Source organism: Lithobates pipiens, unplaced genomic scaffold, assembly GCF_037356315.1.
Source record: "Lithobates pipiens isolate NorthernLeopardFrog02 unplaced genomic scaffold, aLitPip1_a1.2 Scaffold_27, whole genome shotgun sequence".
NCBI lineage: Eukaryota > Metazoa > Chordata > Amphibia > Anura > Ranidae > Lithobates > Lithobates pipiens.
In genome coordinates this window covers 154,145,972-154,167,900 of record NW_027507788.1, presented here as the reverse complement: position 1 = coordinate 154,167,900, position 21,929 = coordinate 154,145,972, and the positions used below count along the sequence as shown (strand labels likewise).

The window sequence follows — 21,929 nt, the reverse complement described above, 5'->3', positions numbered from 1 at the left end:
TATGGGGTGATTGTAGGAGTTTTGCACTCCACCCATGGCACTCATCCTAATTTTGTGACCTTGAAACTTTGCCCATACATAGCGGACACCTTTTAAGCCCTTCAGATCCGTGCTATAGCCAAATGACAGCTACAGCGCGGATTTTGCTGAGAGGCCGTCAATAGATGTCTTCCCCCTTGCATGCTCCCCGCAAGCCCCACACTGTGATCACTGAGTCAATGAAATCCCGGCCCCTTACCACATGATCAGTTGTCAGCCAATGACAGCTGATCACGTGATGTAAATAGAAGATCGGTAATCTGACAGTGTGAGGAGAAAAAAAGCCGATCACCAGCTTCAGTGCAAGGGACATCGGTCTCGAAGAGGAAGAGGCGAAGCCGTCTCATCTGTGTCCACCAGTACCGCCTGCCAGTGCCCACACAGTGCCACGAATCAATGCCTACCAGTGCATAAGTGCCAGCAAACAGTGCCACCTATCAATGCCCACCAGTGGTGCCAATCAGTTCCACCTAGCAGTGCTGCCTATCAGTGTCACCTACCAGTGACAATCAGTTCCCATCACTGTCACCCATCAGTGCCCATCACTGCCACCTATCAGTGCCCACCAGTGCCACCTCGTCAGTGCCCACCACCAGTGCTGCCTATTAGTGCCCATCAGTGCAGCCTCATCAGCGTACATCAATGAAGGAGAAAAATTACCTGTTTGCAAAATGTATTAAAAAATTCTAAAATGGTTTTGTATTTTAAAAAATAAAATTCATTATTTTTTCATTTTTTTAACAAAAAAAAAACAGATGTGATCAAATACCACCAAAAGAAAGCTCTATTTGTTGGAAAAAAAAATGATAAAAATGTAATTTGGGTACATTGTTGTATGACCGCACAATTTTTGCTCAAAGAGTGACAGAGCTAAAAGCTGAAAATTGGTCTGGGCAGGAGGGGGGGGGGTTTAGGTGCCCAGTAAGCAAGTGGTTAATTTTATTTATGTGTATGTGTGTTATACCGTATAAGAGGATCTGTATTCTAGATTGCTGGTCACAGGCGGTACTGCAACACCAGGCTTTTATTCTGAAGTGCACTGCAGCTTTCAGCTTAGGAGGCTATTCGGAGCAGCGGGCTTGTCAGCGTCAGTAAACTGCCAACCAACAGAAAATTCTGCTGATGTCCAAGAATCCAATCAGCTTTTGCTACACTGCATCCTCTGCGTATTAACCAGCAAGCATCTCTGTAATCACCTCTTTCTCCATAAATGGATTTTATTTTATCTGCGTTTTACAACATACCAGGTAATGTAAATACTCATTTGAGGACTGAATGATGCAGCAATTTCTGCAGGCACCTTTTTTATAATTGACCAGGTAACATGGTGACATGTTGGGTTGCAATATTAATAGCATCTTATTAACTATTTAGATGATCTTTATTGCAGTCTGCATTGCACACCTCCTCATTTGTTTATTTTATGTAACAGACTCCTATCATTATCCTGTAACAAAAACTAAAAACTGCCCATGCGTCACAAAACACAATATATTTTTAAAATGCATTTCAATAGAAACTGCAACTGCCTGCTTCTATTGTGTGTGTTTGTATGCCTTAGGCTTTATTCATCATCAGAACATTTTTCATTAAATTTGCATTTCTCTCTTGAGTCCTAAAAAATCACTTTATATTCATGTTTACTTAAAGCAGAGGTCCACCCTCAAGTGGACCTTCCGCTCATCGGAACCCTCCCCCCCTCCGGTGCCACAATCGTCACCTTTCAGGGGGGAGGGGGGTGCAGTTACCTGGATAATCCAGGTAACTGCACCCACTTCCGGGATAGCTCTCTGCGGAAAGGGGCGTAACTTACGCCCCTTTCCACAAGTGCCCGCCCCTTCCCGCAAGTGCCCCGCTGCCTGCTGGGAAACACACAGATCCCAGAGGCAGCGGGGAGCGTCCTTATTGTGCAGCGTGATTCGCGCATGCGCAGTAGGGAACCGGGAAATGAAGCCGAAAGGCTCCATTTCCTGATTCCCATACCCAAGATGGCGGCGGCAGGACCCGACAGGCGACCTAGAGATCGGCTTCGGGTGCCGACATCGCGGGCGCGCTGGGCGGGTAAGTGTCACTATTTTAAAAGTCAGCAGCTGCAGTATTTGTAGCTGCTGGCTTTAAAAAAAAAAAAAAAACGCGGAGTCCCGGTGGACTCCCGCTTTAAAAACATTTTGAACTGCAATTTTATTTTGTTGGAGGTTGCTTTGGTTTTCATTATTCCTTGTGCTTAGAAGGTTAACTCAGCAATTGAAGCATACAGTGTTGTCAGGTTAGATTAGTGCACATAGCAAAAAGGGTTCGTGAAATACTGAGCAGGCTGTTGACAAAAGGGTAGAGTTTAGCATACTCCTTGTTTAACAACTTACCTGTTTAACGACCACTTGGACTTATGACCATGTTCTGTTCTGTACATATGCAATTAAAACAACGTTATTGAGCTGGAGTTTTGTGTTTAGACCTTTTTTTCACAATACAGTACAGTACAGTAGTTAAGAATGCTTAAAATATTGATTACTTGTGTCTCCTCAATTGTTGGAACGGAACCTGGTCGTTAAGTGAGGAGTACACGTATAGCCTAATAAATGCACTTAGTACAAGCAATTTATTTATTTATTTATTTTTTAGATTCCCTATATTGCTTTTATTTCACTCTGGTTACCCTTTGGGGAGAGTTACCTTCTCTATGGGGTCTATTATTAAAAACAAATTTGCACGGTCATCACAAAAAAATCACTGTACTGTGTCTAATATGTCTATTAATCTTATAATTGTCAAATCCATCTAGTTGCTATAATGCAGTATTTTTCTGAAATACCTCAAACAGAAAAATGCTGCATTATTGCCACTAGTGGGAACTAATGACTGTAGGAACATATTACACAGCGCACACAAAAACAAAACAAAAAACACATTGCACAAAATGGCAGATGTATGAGTGCTTAAGTTATTCACACAGCAATTTATATATATATTGTGACAGTAGAAGATACTGTCAGGGTAACATTGATAGTTTGGGGGACTCAGGGTATGCACATTTGCTTGGTGCAAGGCTACAGAGCATAAATGTGGACTGGAAAAAACTGCTTTCGCAGCTTTCTCCAGGTTTTGGTATTCGGTCATGTGTTCAGACTTTGTAGATGACCAGCAGGGTGTGTGCCCAGGTGCACAACACTTATAATGAGGGTATGGGAAGACCTTATGGCTCCCAGTTGGAGACTGCTCCACACCCAGAGATACAGGAGGTCTCCAGGAGTCAGAGGGGCTGCAGGAGGCAGCCAGAATGTTTGTGACTGCAAGAGGCAGAGCTCTGGGCGCTAAAGTGAAGCCATCCACATCCTGTGGTCTGTGTGACCAGGATAAAGGGCAGAGGTACTGCTAAAGTGAGTCAGGTGGGCTAGCATTTTCTGTTGTGTTTATTTGCTGGAGAAGAACCCCTGCATGGGAAACCTTTATGTTACAGACTTTTATTTGCCTTTTAATAAAAATGGGCTACCACGCCCTTAAATATAGTTCCTGACTGGCTTGAATCACTGACAAACACATCTGCCACAAGAACTAATGGTCCCCAATATTACAAGTGGTGGAGAATGCAGGCACAAGACGGTGGAATCCGGGTCTTTGCTCCACAGTGAGTTCATTTCAGGAACTATTGGCTATGTGTGGAAGTGCAGCCAGGCAAAAGGCATTGCTTGTTGCAGGTGGTGTACCTGTGAATGAAAAGTCAATTATTTTTCTGCTATGAACTGTGTTTATGTGCATGAGACAGCACAATCTGTGTGTGCACTGTGCAGGTGAGGAAAGCTTACATGAAGTGAAAAGCAACTTGCTTTAAAGTGACAGGGCTTCATTTTTTGCTGGAGGGCGCAAAAGTGTGGTGGAGTGACTGCAAAGATGAAGCAAGAGTTTGAGCCTGCCAGAGAATATTGCAGACTGTTTTTTGCTACACCAACTCAAGTTAACTCAACTCAAGGGGAAGTGCATGCTGTTGCCCCTGGCAATGCTGGTGCAAGCAGACCAGCTATTAATGTGCAAAGTCCCAAGCTTACAAGAGGATGCAATTGAGGAAGCCCTGTTAAGGCGCAGAAGCAAGAGCGCTGTTTGCGGTGCAGAGAGTGGGGGCATGTTGTTTCCAAGTTCCCTTTGTCTCAGTCTCCAATAGAGGTGACACATTGAGGAATACTGTGGTCTGTGTGGTACACAGGAGAGAGTCTCTGGATGTGTTGACCAAGGCAAAGGCAGAGAGGAACTGAACTGAACAGCTTATGTAACCAGCAAGACTGACGAACAGGATACCATCATCAGTTGAGTCACTGTGGAAAACATTGGAGCTGGCAATTAACCGACAGCTGAGCGGCCTGCTCTGATAAGGAAGGGCTGAACCCAGCCCTGACGATACCCTCTCCTCAATGACCCCTCCCCCTCAGAGGACCACTAGGTTTGAAGGGAAAAATGTCTATAGAAAGCACGGAGGAGAACAGGGGCATGTACGTCCAAGGATAAGACCCAAGAGTGTTCCTCCGGACTGTACCCTTTCCAATGCACCAGGTATTGTATGCCCCTGATGAACCTACGGGATTCAATAATGGATGGTACTTCATACTCCTCATGGTTCTCAACCTGTACTGGGTGAGGATGTGGCACTGAGGTGGTAAAGTGCCTGCAGACCAAAGATTTTAATAAGGAGACATGGAATACATTTGAGATACGCATATTAGAAGGAAGGTCTAAAGCATAAGCCACCAGGTTAATCCTGCGGAGAATACGGAAAGGCCCAATAAACCGAGGTGCCAACTTCAGTGAGGGAACACGGAGTCAGAGGTTGTGAGATGACAGCCAGACCCTGTCCCCACTCTCGTAGGAAGGCGCAGGCAGGCGTCTGCGGTCAGCATGAAGTCTGTACCTATCATTGGCATGTTGCAAAGCCTCCTAGACTTGTGCCCAAGTGGAAGGAAGACCACGGAGATGCTCCTCTAACGCAAGGATGGATTAAATGATTCAGGCAACATGGAAGATTGGAAACCGTAGTTTGTCATAAATGGGCACAATCAGGAAGCAGAATTCAAGGCACTATTGTGACAAAACTCTGCCCAAGGTAAGAGGTCTGACCAGTTGTTAGGATGGTCAGAAATATAGCAACGCAGAAACTGTTCTAAGGACTGGTTGGCTCGTTCTGCAGCCCCATTAGACTGCGGGTGATACACAGAGGAGAAAGAAAGCTGAATTCCCAACTGTGCACAAAAGGCTCACCAAAACCTGGGACACAAACTGACTATCCCTGTCTGAGACGATCGCCTTGGGTAGCCCATGTAAACAAAAGATCTCCAGAGCAAAAATGGAAGCCAATTCCTTAGATGTCGACAACTTCTTAAGTGGAATACAATGAGACATCATCGAGAACCGATCAACCACCATAAGGATAACTGTGTTGCCCTGAGAGTTGGGTAACTCCACAATGAAATCCATAGACAGGTGAGTCCAAGGCCTCCCTCCATTGGCTATGGGTTGTAGGAGGCCCACTGGAAGGTGTCGTGGTGTTTTACTCTGAGCACACACGGAACAAACAGCTACGAAGGCGGCTACATCAGCACGTAGACTAGGCCACCATCATTGTTGGGAAATGGCCCAAAAGAGTTTATTCTTCCTAGGGTGGCCAGTAGCCTTGGGAGAATGGTAAGTCTGGAGCACGGCAGTACGGAGACTCTCAGGGACAAAGCAGCAGCAATCAAGGTTTCTCAGGAGGAGCATGGACCTGACTAACAAGAGTTTTGTCACCCAAAGGAGAAGTGAGACTAGTGCGAAGCGTAGCCAGAGTACGATCAGGAGGAATCACAGGAACAGGAACTGATCCCATCTTGGAAGTGGAGAAAAAAATATCACGACAAAGCGTCAGCCCTTATATTTTTAGTACCGAGTAAGAATGAGACAATGTAGTTGAAACTTGACAAGAAAAGAGCCCATCGCACCCTTCTGGGAGAGAGGCGTTAGCCTCAGACAAGAATGTGAGATTCTTATGGTCAGTAAGAATGAGAACCGGCGCACAGTGGTACCTTCGAGGAGATGTCTCTATTCTTTAAGGGCTAAAATGATTGCTAACAACTCTGTCCCCAATCTCCTAATTGCATTCCGCAGGTGACAATTTCTTGGAAAAGTAGCCACAAGGATGCATAGCGCTCTCAGAGGTACGATGTTATGACAGAAGGGCCCCAACTCCAGTCTCTGAAGCATCAACCTCAAGGATTAAGGGTAAAATAGGATCAGGATGTGCCAGCACAGGAAGAGAAGATAAGGATTAAGGGTAACATAGGATCAGGATGGCCAGGGAGGAAGAGAAGATCAGGATGTCATCTAAATAGATGATAACGAATAGATCCAGATAGTCTCTAAAAATGTCGTTCACAAAATGCTGAAATGTGGCGGGGGCATTGCACAGACCGAAAGGCATGACCAAATATTCAAAATGCCCGAAGCAAGTGCGGAAAGCAGTCTTCCACTCGTCTCCACTCCGAATGCGAACGAGATTATAGGCACCCCGAAGATCCAGCTTGGAAAATACCGCTGCTGACCCCAGTCTTTGAAACAGTTCAGGCACAAGCGGCAAAGGATAACGGTTTTTGATGGTAATCTTGTTGAGTACCCGATAATCAGCACAGGGACGCAAGGATTGGTCCTTCTTCTCTACAAAGAAGATTCCCGCGCCTGCCGGGGAGGTAGAGGGATGGATAAATCCCTTCCTTAAGTTGTCGTCCAGATAAGTCTTCAGGGCTCCCAATTCCGTTTCTGATAATGGGAAGATTCTCCCAAAAGGAATCTCCGCACCCGGAAGCAGTTCTATCGGGCAATCGTATGGCCTGTGAGGAGGTAGAGTCTCAGCACCTTTTTTGCTAAAAACGTCCAGGAAGCTGTGGTAAACTGGGGGCACAGCTTGACGAGTTTCTGCGTCTATTTCCAGGCAGAGCAAAGAGGAGGAGGCTTCGCCGATTCCCGACAAACAATGTTGGAGGCAGTAGGGTGAGAGGAATTCCATCTTTCCAGAAGTCCAGTCAATTTGGGGATTATGTGCTCTCAGCCAGGGCATGCCTAATATGATAGGAAATAAAGGGGACTTGATGACGTCCAAACACAATAACTCCTGGTGAGTCCCGGCAATGGTGGTAAACAAAGGCAAAGTCTCTTGAGTTACTGGACCAGACTTGAAAGTTGAACCATCGGCCAGATGTACGGAAAGTCCCTTTGCCCTAGGCCGAAGGGGAATATTACATTTTGAGGCAAAGGACAAGTCTATGAAGCCACTGCAAGCCCCCGAATCAATTATTATTTGGCAAGTCAGGAGTAAGGGCAGGAGACATGGAAAGGCACTTACGAAGCTTTGCAGGGCAAGTGCGCACGAAGTGTCCCGGTTCTCCACAGTACAAACAAAGGTTTCCTGCCCGACGGCACTGACGTTCTTCAGGTGTCAGGGAAGGTCTAAGTAAACCCAGCTGCATGGGTTCAGGAGGGTCCTGGATCGCTGCGGTGGAATTAGAAGAGGCCGGATGGGGGGGAGTTAGGTACCCGAGGTAGCATCCACACTGGATGAGAGGTTGCTGTGGAACGTTCCAAACGAAGCTCTCTTAAGCGTCTGTCTATTTGGATTGACAAATCCACAAGAGCTTCCAAAGTCTCAGGAGTGCCCACTCGGGCTAGCTCGTCTTTCAGGGGTTCCGAAAGACCCATACGGAATTGATAACGAAGTGCCGCATTATTCCAGTCCGTGTCAGCACTCCAACGTCTGAACTCTGATACGTAGTCTTCCACGGGTCTGCGGCCTTGCTGCAGTGTATGCAAGGCTGCTTCGCCGGTAGCAGTTAATTGTGGATCTTCATATAGCCGGGACATGGCCTGAAAGAAGGTGCTCAGGGTATCTTTTCCAGAAGACGATGAGCCCAGGACTGGGGTTCGCCTGTCAGCAGGGAAATGACAAATCCCACTTTGGTGGATTCGAGGGAGAAGGTCCTTGGTTGTAAGGCAAAGAAAAGTTTGCAGGAGTTGCGGAATGCCCTGAATCTTCCCCGGTGGCCTGAGAATCTTTCAGGTGTGGGTACCCTAGGCTCTGGCGGCAACATCACCACTGAAGGTGCAGCAGAAGCCCCGGAAACAGCTGGTGTGGATGCAGACAGGGCCTGGACACGTTCTTCCAACTGGCTATAGCCTTCCTGTAGGTTCTTCACCGCTTGGGTAAGTCCAGCAAGATGGCGACAGAGCTCGTCCATTGGAGAGGCTCCCTGCGTGGGCTCGGACATGGCTGTCCAGTACTGTCACGTACCTGGTATAGGAGCCCAGAATGCAGGATGCGGCCTCTCGTAAGCCTCTGGCTCGAGAATCCCTGGAAGTGGGAACAGGAGTTCTAGAGTTCAGATGGCACAAGTCCCGAGCTGGTGAAGGACAGGTCCGGACCTTGAGTAGTGGAGGAACCACAGAAGGGCCGGGGATGTAGACACCCGGTAGACTGGTCAGATAACAGCAGGCACAGGCGGTCAGGCTGGAACAGCTGGTAGCAGACAACAGCAGGCACAGGCGGTCAGACTGGAACAGCTGGTAGCAGACAGCAGACAACAGCAGGCACAGGTGGTCAGACTGGAACAGCTGGTAGCAGAAGCAAGGTCAAGGTACAAGCCGGGTCGGTAACAGGTGGGCTGCAACGGTACACGGGGGTAACAAGAATCAGGAACAATCAGGTAGCAGAAGACAAAATAACCGGACACGCTGTAGACTGGACAGCACAGAGGCACAGTAACAGGTTCCTTAAGTAGCCCTTTGGGCGGCAAGAACGGTCGCACGGCGTGTCTGCGTGCGCCCGCGTGAAACCGTGCAATCGTTTGTGACCCCGCGCACCCGCGTGCGTCCGTTCGCGCCAACGCGCGCCCATGGATACTGGTTAGTTCTCAACGTGGGGATTCCGTGGGCAGGCCTTCCATAAGCCAGTGGATTCCGGGGACGACCATGACAGGAATTGATAACGAAGTGCCGCATTATTCCAGTTCGTGTCAGCACTCCAACGTCTGAACTCTGATACGTAGTCTTCCACGGGTCTGCGGCCTTGCTGCAGCGTATGCAAAGCTGCCTCTGCGGTAGCAGTTAGTGGTGGATCCTCATACAGCCGGGACATGGCCTGAAAGAAGGCGTTCAGGGTATCAAGAGAAGGATCCTTCTTTTCCAGAAGACGATGAGCCCAGGTCTGGGGTTCGCCTGTCAGCAGGGAAATGACAAATCCCACTTTGGTGGATTAGAGGGCAAAGGTCCTTGGTTGTAAGGCAAAGAAAAGTTCGCAGGAATTGCGGAATGCCCTGAATCTTCCCGGTTGCCTGAGAATCTTTCAGGTGGGGGTACCCTGGGTTCTGGCGGCAACATCACCACCGAAGGTGCAGCAGAGGTCCCGGGTACAGCTGGTGTGGATGCAGACAGGGCCTGGACACGTTCCTCCAACTGGCTGTAGCCTTCCTGTAGGTTCTTCACCGCTTGGGTAAGTCCAGCAAGATGGCGGCAGAGCACGTCCATTCGAGAGGCTCCCTGCGTGGGCTCGGACATGGCTGTCCAGTACTGTCACGTACCTGGTATAGGAGCCCAGAATGCAGGGAGCGGCCTCTCGTAAGCCTCTGGCTCGAGAATCCCTGGAGGTGGGAACAGGAATTCAGGAGTTCAGAGGGCACAAGTGCCGAACTGGTGAAGGACAGGTCCGGACCTTGAGTAGTGGAGGAACCACAGGAGAGCTGGAATGTAGACACCCGGCAGACTGGTCAGACAGCAGACGGAAGCAGGTACAGACGGTCAGGCTGGAACAGCATTTGGCAGACAGCAGACAGCAGCAGGCACAGGCGGTCAGGCTGGAACAGCAGGTGGCAGACAGCAGCAGGCACAGGCGGTCAGGCTGGAACAGCAGGTGGCAGACAGCAGCAGGCACAGGCGGTCAGGCTGGAACAGCAGGTGGCAGACAGCAGCAGGCACAGGCGGTCAGGCTGGAACAGCAGGTGGCAGACAGCAGACAGTAGACAGCAGCAGGCACAGGCGGTCAGGCTGGAACAGCAGGTGGCAGAAGCAAGGTCAAAGTACAAGCCGGGTCGGTAACAGGCGGGCAGCAACGGTACACAGGAAGAGGCAGAAGCGTAGTCAGACAGGCCGGAGGTCAGAGGCTGGCAGCAAGTGAACGTCGTCAGGAACAAGCCGGGTAACAGGAATCAAGGTCAATCAGGTAGCAGAAGACAGAGTAACTGGACACGCTGTAGTCTGGACAGCAAGGAGGCACAGTAACAGGTTCCTTAAGTAGCCCTTTGGGCGCCAAGAACGGTCGCGCGGCGTGTCTGCGCGCGCCCGCGTGTAACCATGCGCCCGTTCGTGACCCCGCGCACCCGCGTGCGCCCGTTCGTACCATCGCGCACCCGCGTGCACCCGTTTGTTCCACCGCGCACCCGCGTGAGCTCGTTCGCAAAATCGCGCACCCGCGTGCGCCCGTTCGTACCAACACGCACCCGCGTGTGTCCGTTCGCGCCAACGTGCGCCCATGGATACTGATTAGTTCTCAACGTGGGGATTCCGTGAGCAGGCCTTCCATATGCCACTGGATTCCGGGGACGACCATGACAACGTAGCTGCAACAAATCTTGGAGGACATTGTTGATAAATTCCTGGAAAACTGCTGGAGCATTGCAAAGGCCAAATGGCATTACGGGGTACTCATAATGGCGAGATTGTATGCTCCTCTCAAATCCTCTTTGTGAAAACCGGCGGTCAAATAACTCCGTATTCAGAGGAATTAGATAAGCATTCCTAATCGTGAAATGATTGAGACCCCTATAATCAATACAAGGTCTCAGTTCACCACTACTCTTCTTCACAAAGAAGAATCCAGCACCAGCAGGAGACGTGGACTTGCAGATGAATACTTGAGAAAGTGTGTCTGCAACATACTCCTCCATGGCCTTATCCTCCGAGACTGACAAAGGGTAGACTGGGCCACGAGGGGGTATGGCACCAGATTGAAGGTCAATTGTGCAATCATATGACTGGTGTGGAGGCAAACTACTGTCTTGACCTTGACATCACTAAAATCACTGTACTCCTCCGGTAGGGAGGAGAGTAAACAGGTGCATAGGACCTACAGTACATTCTGTAAACATGTCTTGCTGCATTGTGGTGACCAGGAGAGAACCTCAACACAAAGCCAATCAAAAGAGGAGCTGTGCTTCTGTAACCAAGGATAACCAATAACCAGCAGAAACTTAGGTCAGGAAATAACTTGAAATTGGATTATCTTATGGTGAAGAGCCCCTTCGGCCCTGACCAAGTCTCATGAGTCACATGGGCAGGCTGTAAAGGTCTCCCATCAAGAACCTCAATGGCAAGTGGAGTGGCACGAAGCTGCAGCAGAATCAAGCATTTAGACACAAGTGCAGCATCAATGAACAGACCTGCAGCCCCAGAGTCGATTAGAGCCTGTATCTCGACAGATGACTCAGAACAAGAAAGGGTGACCGAAACCAGGGGCTTATCCTTCTGGATAACTGGGGGCGAAACAACGCCACCTAAGGTCTGTCCGCTACAGGACCTCAAGGTTTGGACGTTCCCTGGACAGGTAGGACAAGACTTCAAAAAGTGACCTGCCTGGCCAAAATAAAGGCAAACACTCTCCCTCCTCCTAAGGGTTCTCTCCTCCTCAGAGAGACGTGTGAAGCCCAAGTGCATGGGTTCATCTTCACTGACTGACTCAGTACCAGGAGGAATAGGAGCTGAGGGAGGCAAGGGTAGGACAGCAAAGCTCAGAGTCAAATGTACAGGAAGCTCCCGCAAGCTCTTCTTAAAAGAGATTCTTTCTCTGAATCTGGAGTCAATGAGGATGGCAAACATGATCAACTTCTTCAGCTCAGTGGGTATATCTCAGGCTGCTATCTCATCTTTGATGATATCCAAGAGACTATGAGAAAAAGTTCCCATGAGGTCCTCATTGTTCCACGCAACTTCTGCTGCCAGAATACGGAATTCAATGGTGTAATCGGCAATAGTTCTCATACTCTGATGGACATGAGCATAGGCGTATGCAGCCCATTGCATTAGGGTGTGCACCCCAGAGGTAAAACACACACACGTTACATTGTCAAAAGTATTGGGACAGACATGAACTTTAACCTCCCTGGCTGTATTATTATTTCAGATTTTTGGTGCTGAAAGCAGTACAATTATTTTGCATGGAAATTTGGCGTTTTATATTGTAGGCCTGTAATTCTTAGGAATAACTCACTTAAATCTGTCCAAACAAGAGTCTAGTAGACATCCCGGGTATGATAAAGTTTGAAAAAACGAAATCATAATATAATAAATAACTATAAATAATTATACCAAATAATATAATAATAATAAAAATTATTCAATAATTTAATCAAATCAAAAACACTGAAATTTGCTCAGTTGCAGAATTGTCACCGTCATTACTTTTCAGTGTTTGATGACGTGTTTCCCCACAAATCACTATCACTCAATTCTGCGAGTGATTCTAATTTATTATCGCTGTTTGCTAGCTGGTCTAAAACCACTTTTGATGTAAAGGGACGGTTTTGGTTGCTATGGACAATCTCCAGTTTCCAGGCAGAAAGAACAGTTTTTATAATATAAAACTGCATGCAGGGCACTGGACAAACCACTAGGGACAAAAGGGAGGTAAAATAATTACATACAGTAATGTAATCTGTAAGATTACAGTGTACTGTATGTACAGTGTGTGTTTCAATTTTTAAATTTGGCTCCATACTCCGTCCCCGTGCGTCACAACGCTCACAGGGAACGGAGCTCAGCTCCGTGATGAATCGAGCGGAGGGCGAGCCGCTCACACTGCAGGGAGGACATCTCAGGATCCAAGGGACAAGGTAAGTCAGCTCTTCCTGGATCCTGCGATGCGATCCAGAGTCTGGCTCGGGGTTACCGCTATTGGTTCTGAAATTCAACCCAGACTCGGGAATACCGCTAAGGAGGTTAATGGCATCCCAGTCTTATTCCGTAGGGTTCAATATTGAGTTGGCCCACCTTTTGCAGCTATAACAGCTTCAACTCTTCTGGGAAGGCTGTCCACAAGGAATGTGTCTATGGGAGTGTTTGATCATTCTTCCAGAAGTGCATTTGTGAGGTCATGCACTGATGTTGGGCGAGGAGGTCTGGCTCAGAGTCTCCACTCTAATTCATCCCAAAGGTGTTATATTGTGTTGAGGACAGGACTCTCTGTAGGCCAGTCAGGTTCTTCCACCCCAAACTCGCTCATCCATATCTTTATGGACCTTGCTTTGTGCACTGGTCCAAATCATTTGGTGGAGGGGGATTATGGTGTGGGGTTGTTTTTCAGGGGTTGATTTCAATTTGAAGGCATATCAGACACATTGAAAGGCATACAGCTAAGTGATGGGAAACTCCAAAAAGGGAGTAATAATAAAGAATTTTAAGGCGTTACCCGATAATACTCCAAGGGTTGTACTCCTCCAGATGCAACAGTCCAGGGGTACCCCAACAAGGGGAGGATTATATCGTAGTGGGTGGTTATAAATAAAAACCAACCTTAATAATAAAATTAGTCTCCCTTAATAATTTCCAATAGGAGTAAGAAAAAGTCCTTCCCCACGTTACTGGCCACACACCGGGGCTGCTGTTCTTCGGGGGTTGCACTTGGCCCCTTAGTTCCAATGAAGGGAACTCTTAACTCTTAAGACATCAGCATACCAAGACATTTAGGAAAATTTTATGCTCTCAACTTTGTGGGAACAGTTTGGGGATGGCACCTTCTGTTCCAACATGACTGCAAACAGTGCACAAAGCAAGGTCCATAAAGACATGGATGAGCAGGTTTAGGGTGGAGGAAAATTAACTAACAAGTACAGTAATTCATATTATAATAGTAACTAAAACATATAAAATTTAAATCCAAAAAATAAGACTTCCAAAGTACTGTAATGGTATAAACCTCCCAACTAAAAAGATGTTGCACTTGAAGATAGTTTGTATTGCAATTATCTGTAGATAAATGTTTCCACCATCCCTACTAAATTTAATTTATGTCTTGTTTTCAGTTTGATATGCATTATATGTAAAGTTACATATCACAGGTATTGTGATAATATTGACGTTTATTAAGATTCCCATACATTAGTGGGTTCCACCTTTATTGTTAACTTATTTATTAGTAAGTTAGCACTGCACTTTTTTGTGATGTGGGAACACATAACAGTTCTTAGCAGCAGGCCTTTTACTGACACCAGTAGTTTATTGTAATTAATATGGTGATTGATTACCTATTATACTAAAGATTGGCATGTGGCATTAATAAACATCAACAGATTTCAGTTTTTCCTTCAGATTTACCAAAAGTATGTAGTGCAAGGGCTTGCCTGATTGCATGCAAATTGAAACTCCTAAGGTTTGACCTCATATTACATGGTTTTGGTAAATCTGAAGGAAAAAATCTGCAGAAAATCTGATAGTGTGTATGGGGCTTCAGAATTCCTTATTTCTATATGTGTACCAGTGCAGAGAAAACCTTGAAGGCAAAGCATTTTCATGACCTCCAGTGAACCAGGATACTCAAAGGAGAGGTCAGCAATGGCAGATCCCATACTTTAACTGCTTCCTGCTGAGCTCAGCCTATAGTCAAATGATGGCTGAGCAGGAGCTTTGCTATCCTGGGTGGACATAATATGATCTCCTCCCGGTCATGTGCCTCCTGCATGCTCCAGATACTGCGCTGCGGCTCACTTTGTCACCTGCTGTGTCCACCAGACACAGCGAATAACAGATCGGTGTACTGGGCCAACACAGTGTATGATAGATCGCTGTACTGGGCTGACATCTGATCAGACGATGTTGTACACAATGAATGGCTTTCATTCATAGCCATTCATTGTATACTATGATTGGTTACAGTGATCACATTGTACAGACAGTGGCAGCCACAGAGCATCTGTACCAAGTGATAGCTGTGGCCAATCACAGCTACCCCAATAGTACACATTTGCACTGAAAGTATGCCATTCACAAAAATGATTGCTTATAACTGTGATCGTTACTGTTATAAGTAATCACTTCCCCAGATTACTACAGAAATTGTAAAAAAAATAAAGTTTACAAACTTGAAAAGAAAATCATATTTTTTTTCATACTGTCACCAGTCAGTATTCCTAATCACTGCCACACCAGTCATATGTTGACCCTGTACTGCTCTAGTGACAGTATATATAAAAAAAATATATAAAATTTAAAATGTCACCATACCTCTTACTAAACACCTTGCAGTGTCTACTTTCCAAAAAGGGCTATTTGGGGGATATTTATAATATCCTGGCATTTTAGGGCCTCAAGAAGTGAGATAGACAGTCAGTACATCAGGATTGATCAATTTTCAAAAATGTATACTATAGTTTGTAGACTCTATAACTTTCACACAGACTAAATAATATACACTGATTTGGATTATGTTTTAAAGAAATTGTGTAAAATACATTTTAGCCTAAATCTATGAAGAAAGATTATTTATGTGAAAACTTTTATAACAAAAAAAAGAAAAATGTGGGTTTTTTTACCAAAATGTTTGGTATTTTTTTACGTATATAGCAAAAAAAAAAAACCCAGTGGTAATTAAACACCACAAAAAGAAAGCTCTATCTGCCTCAAAAAATGATAGAAATGTAATAGGGGTACAGTGTTGCATAACTGAGTAATTGGCATTCAAACTGTGACAGCACTGAAATCTGAAAATTGGCCTTGGCAGAAAGGGGGTAAAAGTGTTCAGTATTGAAGTTGTTAAATAATTTTCTCGTGACAGTCACTTTTATATATTCCAGGAATGCTGTTCTAAGTTTCATATCCCCCTGTAGTCTTATCTGCATTAGGTCTGTGAGTTTTGGATATAAGTATAAAGGGCCATCAAACAGAGGGATTCATTTCCTAGGGCAAAATTATCCACTAAAATAGGGGCAAAACAATATTGTAAAAATTAAATACAGAAAGCTGGGTACATTCTTTTCAAAATATAATCTTTCATCCTTATTGCACTGGCCTGCAGCAGATGTCTGGACTTAGACTGAAACATGGCTCAGATATTTATGAAAATGAGCTTCTGCCTGAGAGTCCGTTCACACAGGGGCGGGCAACACGACTTCCAGTGAGACTTTGGGAGGCAACTTGGACATGACTTGAGTAAGAATCACAGCACGACTTGAAGCAACTTACAAGGCAACTTGAAGTTGCCTCCAGGACAGGGGACTTTGTTAGTGGCCAATCACATAATAATCAGCTCTGTGGGAGGGAGGGGTTTGCCTAGAAAACTATTTTTACTTCCTGTAAAGTTGCTTCAGTTAAGACAGGGGATCAGACTTGGAGGAAACTTCCATTGATTTATATGGGTACAAGTTGCCTAGAAGTCGGATTGAAGTGGTACAGGAACCTTTTCTGAAGTCGGAGCGACTTCAGTAGTGTACATTAAGACGGCCCTCATTCACTTTCATTGATTTTATCATTTTATTACATATGATTGGCCGCGCTTAGGTCAATATGAGGTTGCTGCCGCCCTCAATATATCTGCTGACTCAATGAGGCTGCAGGTATGAGTTATATTATATGGACAAGAAATAGGGCCTACGGCACTACCTAATGTTATACAAACTATAAAGAATGAGTGAAGTTAAATAAGATCAAATTAATATTGAAAAAAATATTAGGCTATATGAATGGAAGGGGGAGAGCATCAATTCCTCAAAGACAGATACTCCCCAAATGGTCACATATAAGTGTACACCCTAACATGAGAGGTAGCCTATAGACCGGGCGAGCCAGAGACACACTGTCTCCTCACAGTTAAACACACCACTAAAGTATGCAGGGAATCTCCTCTCTCAAGCCTAAGTGTGTATACAATACTCCCACTGTGCATAAAATCCAAAATAAGTGCCCACCCTATACTCCAGACCATAAGTTCTGATGTAATGTATTTTTTGTGTGGGACATGTAGGGACATCAGGACACAGAAGCTGTATTTGGAACATCAGGCTTACTATTAAAGGTCTAGGCAGAACCCTTATGGCTTCAGCTACAGGAGACAAAGACGTGATTGTGGGCGTGGGTATACTTTGACTTTGCCAAATTATTTGAGACAGTTTCCAGACACAGCTAATATGAAAGTTAAAGTCTACGTGCGTAGAAAATTTGAAAATTCAGCTTTTAAATGGATAAAAAACTGGCTAAAATACCATATTCAGAGAGTATTGATTAATGATTTGTATTCTAATTGGTCTAAGACCCTGGTGCTCACAATGCCATTGAGAACAGATACTTGACAGTTTGAACAATTCTTTGACTGTGGGTAGTTTGAACTGGAAATCATACATAGAAAATTCTAAGATTTTGACACTTTCATTTCTCTTGTACTTTTGGCGACTGTTCCAAATACAACACAGATTGTTTTGTCAGCCTGAGCTAATGTACCATCTCTAAGTGAACATTTCAAAAATGTCACTTGGATCACTTTGCACTGTTGTAGAGCTTTGAGTTTACTTTTTGGGTTGCACAATTATTGCTTGTTCAGTTACAGGCATGCTTCTTGATGTTCTCTAGAACAGGGGTCTCCAAACTTTCTCCAAACGTTCTAAACAAGGGGCCAGTTTACTGTCCTTCGGACTTTTGGGGGGCCAGACTGCGGTCACTGGGAGTAGAAAAGGTCCCAACATCAGTGGGAAAAAACAATGCCTCATCTTTGTTGTCAGTGGGAGGAATTGTGGCCCATTGTTGGTGTCATTGGGAGGAATTGTGCCCCATTATTGGTGTGATTGGGAGGAAATGTGCCCCTTCATTGGTGTCAGTGGGGGGGAAATTACGACCCATAGTTGGTATCAGTGGATGAAATAGTGCCCTAAGGGCTGGATAAAAGCAGGCAAAGGGCCCCATCTGGCCCCCGGGCCGCAGTTTGAACACCACTGGTCTAGAGACGTGCATCTTGAGTCTCTCTGTATGTGTGCTACCACAACATGAAGGTATGAAGACAGCCTAAAGCTGGCCATAGACATTAGAATTTTGTTTCACTCGTCCAGCAGGCAGGCTGAAAGAAAAAAGCTAAGACCCCTTTCACACTGAGGTAGTTTTCAGGTGCATTAGCGCTGGAAATAGCCTCTGCTAAGCGAAGAGGTTAAAACCCCGCTAGTGTGTCAACAAAAAATGATCAAAAGAAGCAGCAGCTTAATGTGAGATACACAACAAGTAGAATAGATAAGAGAAGCCACGCTAGAATAGTCCCAAATAGTGAATTAGGTGATTGAAAAATATGATGATATGTTTCAGTATTTGAAGATGGTGGGATAAATCCTTATGATAATGACACCACAGTGATCCACTCCAAGAACTGCACCATAAGAAAAACTTGCTTACCGGATAGCAAGCAAAACCAGGCATGTGGCTATAGCCCAGCCATTGCCAAGACCTTTACTTGCACAGAAGATCTTAGGGATAAATAGCACTGGATAGATGGCTGCAATGATTTCTCACACAACGGCATCACTGTAAAGTCTGTGATCGTCTTGTTAGATCAGCCCAAGTACTGAACCAGCTCATACAGGGGTGAAAGGAGTGGAAGAGGGCGGTCGCCATCACATGCCCGGCCCAAAGCTGAGGCAGGAAACTCAAACCAAGTCAGGGGGTCAGCTAATAGGTAGGTCAGCTCATCACAATGCAGTCCCAGAGAGGATAGATGGTCTGATAAAAATCTTGCATGTGTAAAAACCAGTGTAAGACCAGTGATGTGGTTTCTCTCTCATGGGGAAGGATTGAATCTTTCTTGAGCTGATCTAATGAGACAATCATGGACTTTACAGTGGTGCCGGTGTGTGAGAAATCATTACAGCCACCTATCCAGTGCTATTTATCCCTAAGATCTTCTGTGCAAGTAAAGGCCTTGGCTGGGCTATAGCCACATGCCTGGTTTTGCTATCTGGTAAGCAAGTTCTTCTTATAGTGGGGGTGCACTTCTTGGAGTGGATCACTGTGGTGTCATTATCATATGGATTTATCCCACCATCTTCAAATGGTGGGACACCTGAAACCCACCTCCCATTCATTCCATATTCCAGTGCGACTTTTCACACTCGAGCAGTGCACATGCGGGACGTTCCAAAAAGTCCTGCAAGCAGCATCTTTGGGGCAGGTTTGGAGCACTGGTGATCCTTCTAGTGATGCATCCCGGAATTCTACTCACTTTTTCCACTGCCTGGCCACACTGTTTTCTCTTTTTGCAATCATCTGAAATAAGTACCGCAAAAGCTTTTTCTTCTGTAGTGCTGACTGACATTTTACCCTCAATGGTGTACTCTCTTAAAGTGTTACTAAACATAGGACCCTGCGTTCACTATATCTGGTCTCCCACAATACACCGAACATGGAAATGCAATATTTTTGTAAATATAAACAGCTAAATACCGTTTCTCATCAGCAGTATATGGCAGTCTTGTAACATGCCATATGCATCCTCCCAAGAAAAAAAAACGAAAAAACTCTCTAGCAATACACACCAAACTGAGCACGTGCAGTGTGACTCCAAAGGCACTGTCTTATCAGGAGATGGGTTGGGGACTATGGAAGAAGGGGAGGATCAGAGAAGACAGGATCAAACAGATTTTTACACATTGCAGAGGATTAATTCTTCAGATTCCACAGTGAGTATAATAAGCATTCTTTACTGCATATACAGACCGATTTTACTCTTCAAGGGATTCTTTTTCCCCAGGTGCATTATTTTACATTTAGAAACATTGAAAGTCTTCCAGCAATTCCAAATCCTAGCATCAGATGCTTCCAATTATTTTTGTTTTTTAGGTCACTGATTTTAGCTCGAAAAGCAATGATAATTTTAGGGAAATAAAAATAATTGGAAGCATCTGACCCTAGGCTCTGATAAGTACACATCATTTTCAACAGAGTGAGTGGCATCACCAGTTCATGTACTATAGCATTCCATAAATTGAATGTTGTATATTGTATATATTACATTTAAAAGTTAGTCTAAGTAGGAAGAAATGTGATTATAGTATGGCCGGAGGCACTTACAATATGATGTGCATGCAGTCCTGCACAGATTTAAATAATCAATAAGCACGCTTGTTCTCATCACCTAAATAAAGATAGAATGAGCAGTGTAATAATTGGGCATACAGGTGGCCATTTTGACTTTAACCACTTGCTTACTGGGCACTTAAACCCCCCTCAGTCCCAGACCAATTTTCATCTTTCAGCGCTGATGCACTTTGAATGACAATTGCGCGGGCATACAACACTGTACCCAAATGAAATTTTTATCATTTTTTTCCCACAAATAGAGCTTTCTTTTGGTGGTATTTAGTTACAGCTCAGAGTTTTATTTTTTGCTAAACAAACAAAAGAAGATGCAAAAAAAAAAAAAATCATGTTTTAATAGTTTGTTATAAAATTTTGCAAACGGGTCATTTTTCTCCTTCATTGAAGTGTGCTGATTAGGCGGCACTGATAGGCTGCATTGGTGGGCACTGATGGGCTGCATTGGTGGGCACTGATAGGCTGCACTGGTGGGCACTGATAGGCATAGTTAAGGCGGCACTAATAGGCACAGATAAGGCGGCACCGATGGGCACAGATAAGGCGGCACTGATGGGCAAAGATGGGCACAGATAAGATGGCACGGATGGGTGGCACGGATGGGCACTGATAGGTACCACTGATAGATGGGACTGATGGGCACTGATAGGTGGCTCTGATAGGTGGCACTGCTGGGCACTGATGGGCGGCATTGCTGGGCACTGATGGGCGGCACTGCTGGGCACTGATGGGCGGCACTGGGGTGCAGCACCTTTGAGGCAGATTGTGGGCACTGTGGGTGGCACTGCTGGGTGGCACTGCTGGGTGGCACTGTGGGCACTGCTGGGTGGCACTATGGGCACTGCTGGGTGGCACTGACGGGGGGCACTTACTTTTTATTAGGGTGGCACTGCAGGGGGCAGGTGGGCACTGGCAGGGGGCAGGTGGGCGCTTGCATTGCTGGCCGTGATCGGGACTGATGTCCCGATCACGGCCGCCGGTGATCGGCTTTTTTTTTTTCTCCTCGCGCTGTCAGCGCGAGGAGGAATACTAGCCGATTACCGGCTCCGTTATATCACCTGATCAGCTGTCATTGGCTGACAGCTGATCACGTGATAAGGGGTCGGGATCGACCCCTTGCACGGATCGGTGATCAGGCGAGTCTCATGGACTCGCCGATCACAGAGCGCGCCGCGCGCGCCCCTCAGGGGGTGCGCAGGCCGCTCGTACATGGGACTACGTCAATAGACGTAGTCCCGGAAAAGGAGATCCGCGCTGTAGCCGTCATTTGGCTATAGCATGGATCTCAAGTGGTTAACCAACATTTTCCTACAGTTCCCCCTTGTTGTTGGCCACACCAAAACTCAAATATACAAAGGAGGGATAATGTGAAACAAAGGGATTACAAACAAGATACATCCAAACATTTGCATTGTAGTTTCACTTTTTGAAGAATGACTCTTCTTCATTGGTTAGCTTTAAAACTTCTATAGGTTCCATGTTCTTCTGTAAATCAGAAGGGGTGTGTGTGTGTGTACAGTCATTATACACTATATTGGCAAAAGTATTGGGACTCCTGCCTTTACACGCACATAAACTTTAATGCCATCCCTATCTTAGTCGGTAGGGTTCATTATTGAGTTGGCCCGCCTTTTGCAGCTATAACGGCTTCAACTCTGTCCAACACCTTTGGGATGAACTAGAGTGGAGACTGTGAGCCAGGCCTCCTCGTCCAACATCAGTGCCTGACCTCACAAATGTGCTTCTGGAATGGTCAAACATTCCCATAGACACACTCC

General features: G+C 45.8%; 1 protein-coding gene across 2 annotated transcripts in view; it reads left to right on the top strand.

The window, feature by feature from the left end:
* Window positions 1-1,043: 1,043 nt before the first annotated feature.
* Window positions 1,044-21,929, top strand: part of LOC143934244 (carotenoid-cleaving dioxygenase, mitochondrial-like) — a 160,611-nt gene continuing 139,725 nt past the window's right edge. For both annotated transcript variants that reach the window (XM_077457683.1, XM_077457685.1), the window contains exon 1: window positions 1,044-1,286. In XM_077457683.1, coding sequence (XP_077313809.1) covers window positions 1,250-1,286 — 37 coding nt within the window. In that variant the 5' untranslated portion in view covers window positions 1,044-1,249. The remainder of the gene's footprint in view (window positions 1,287-21,929) is intronic.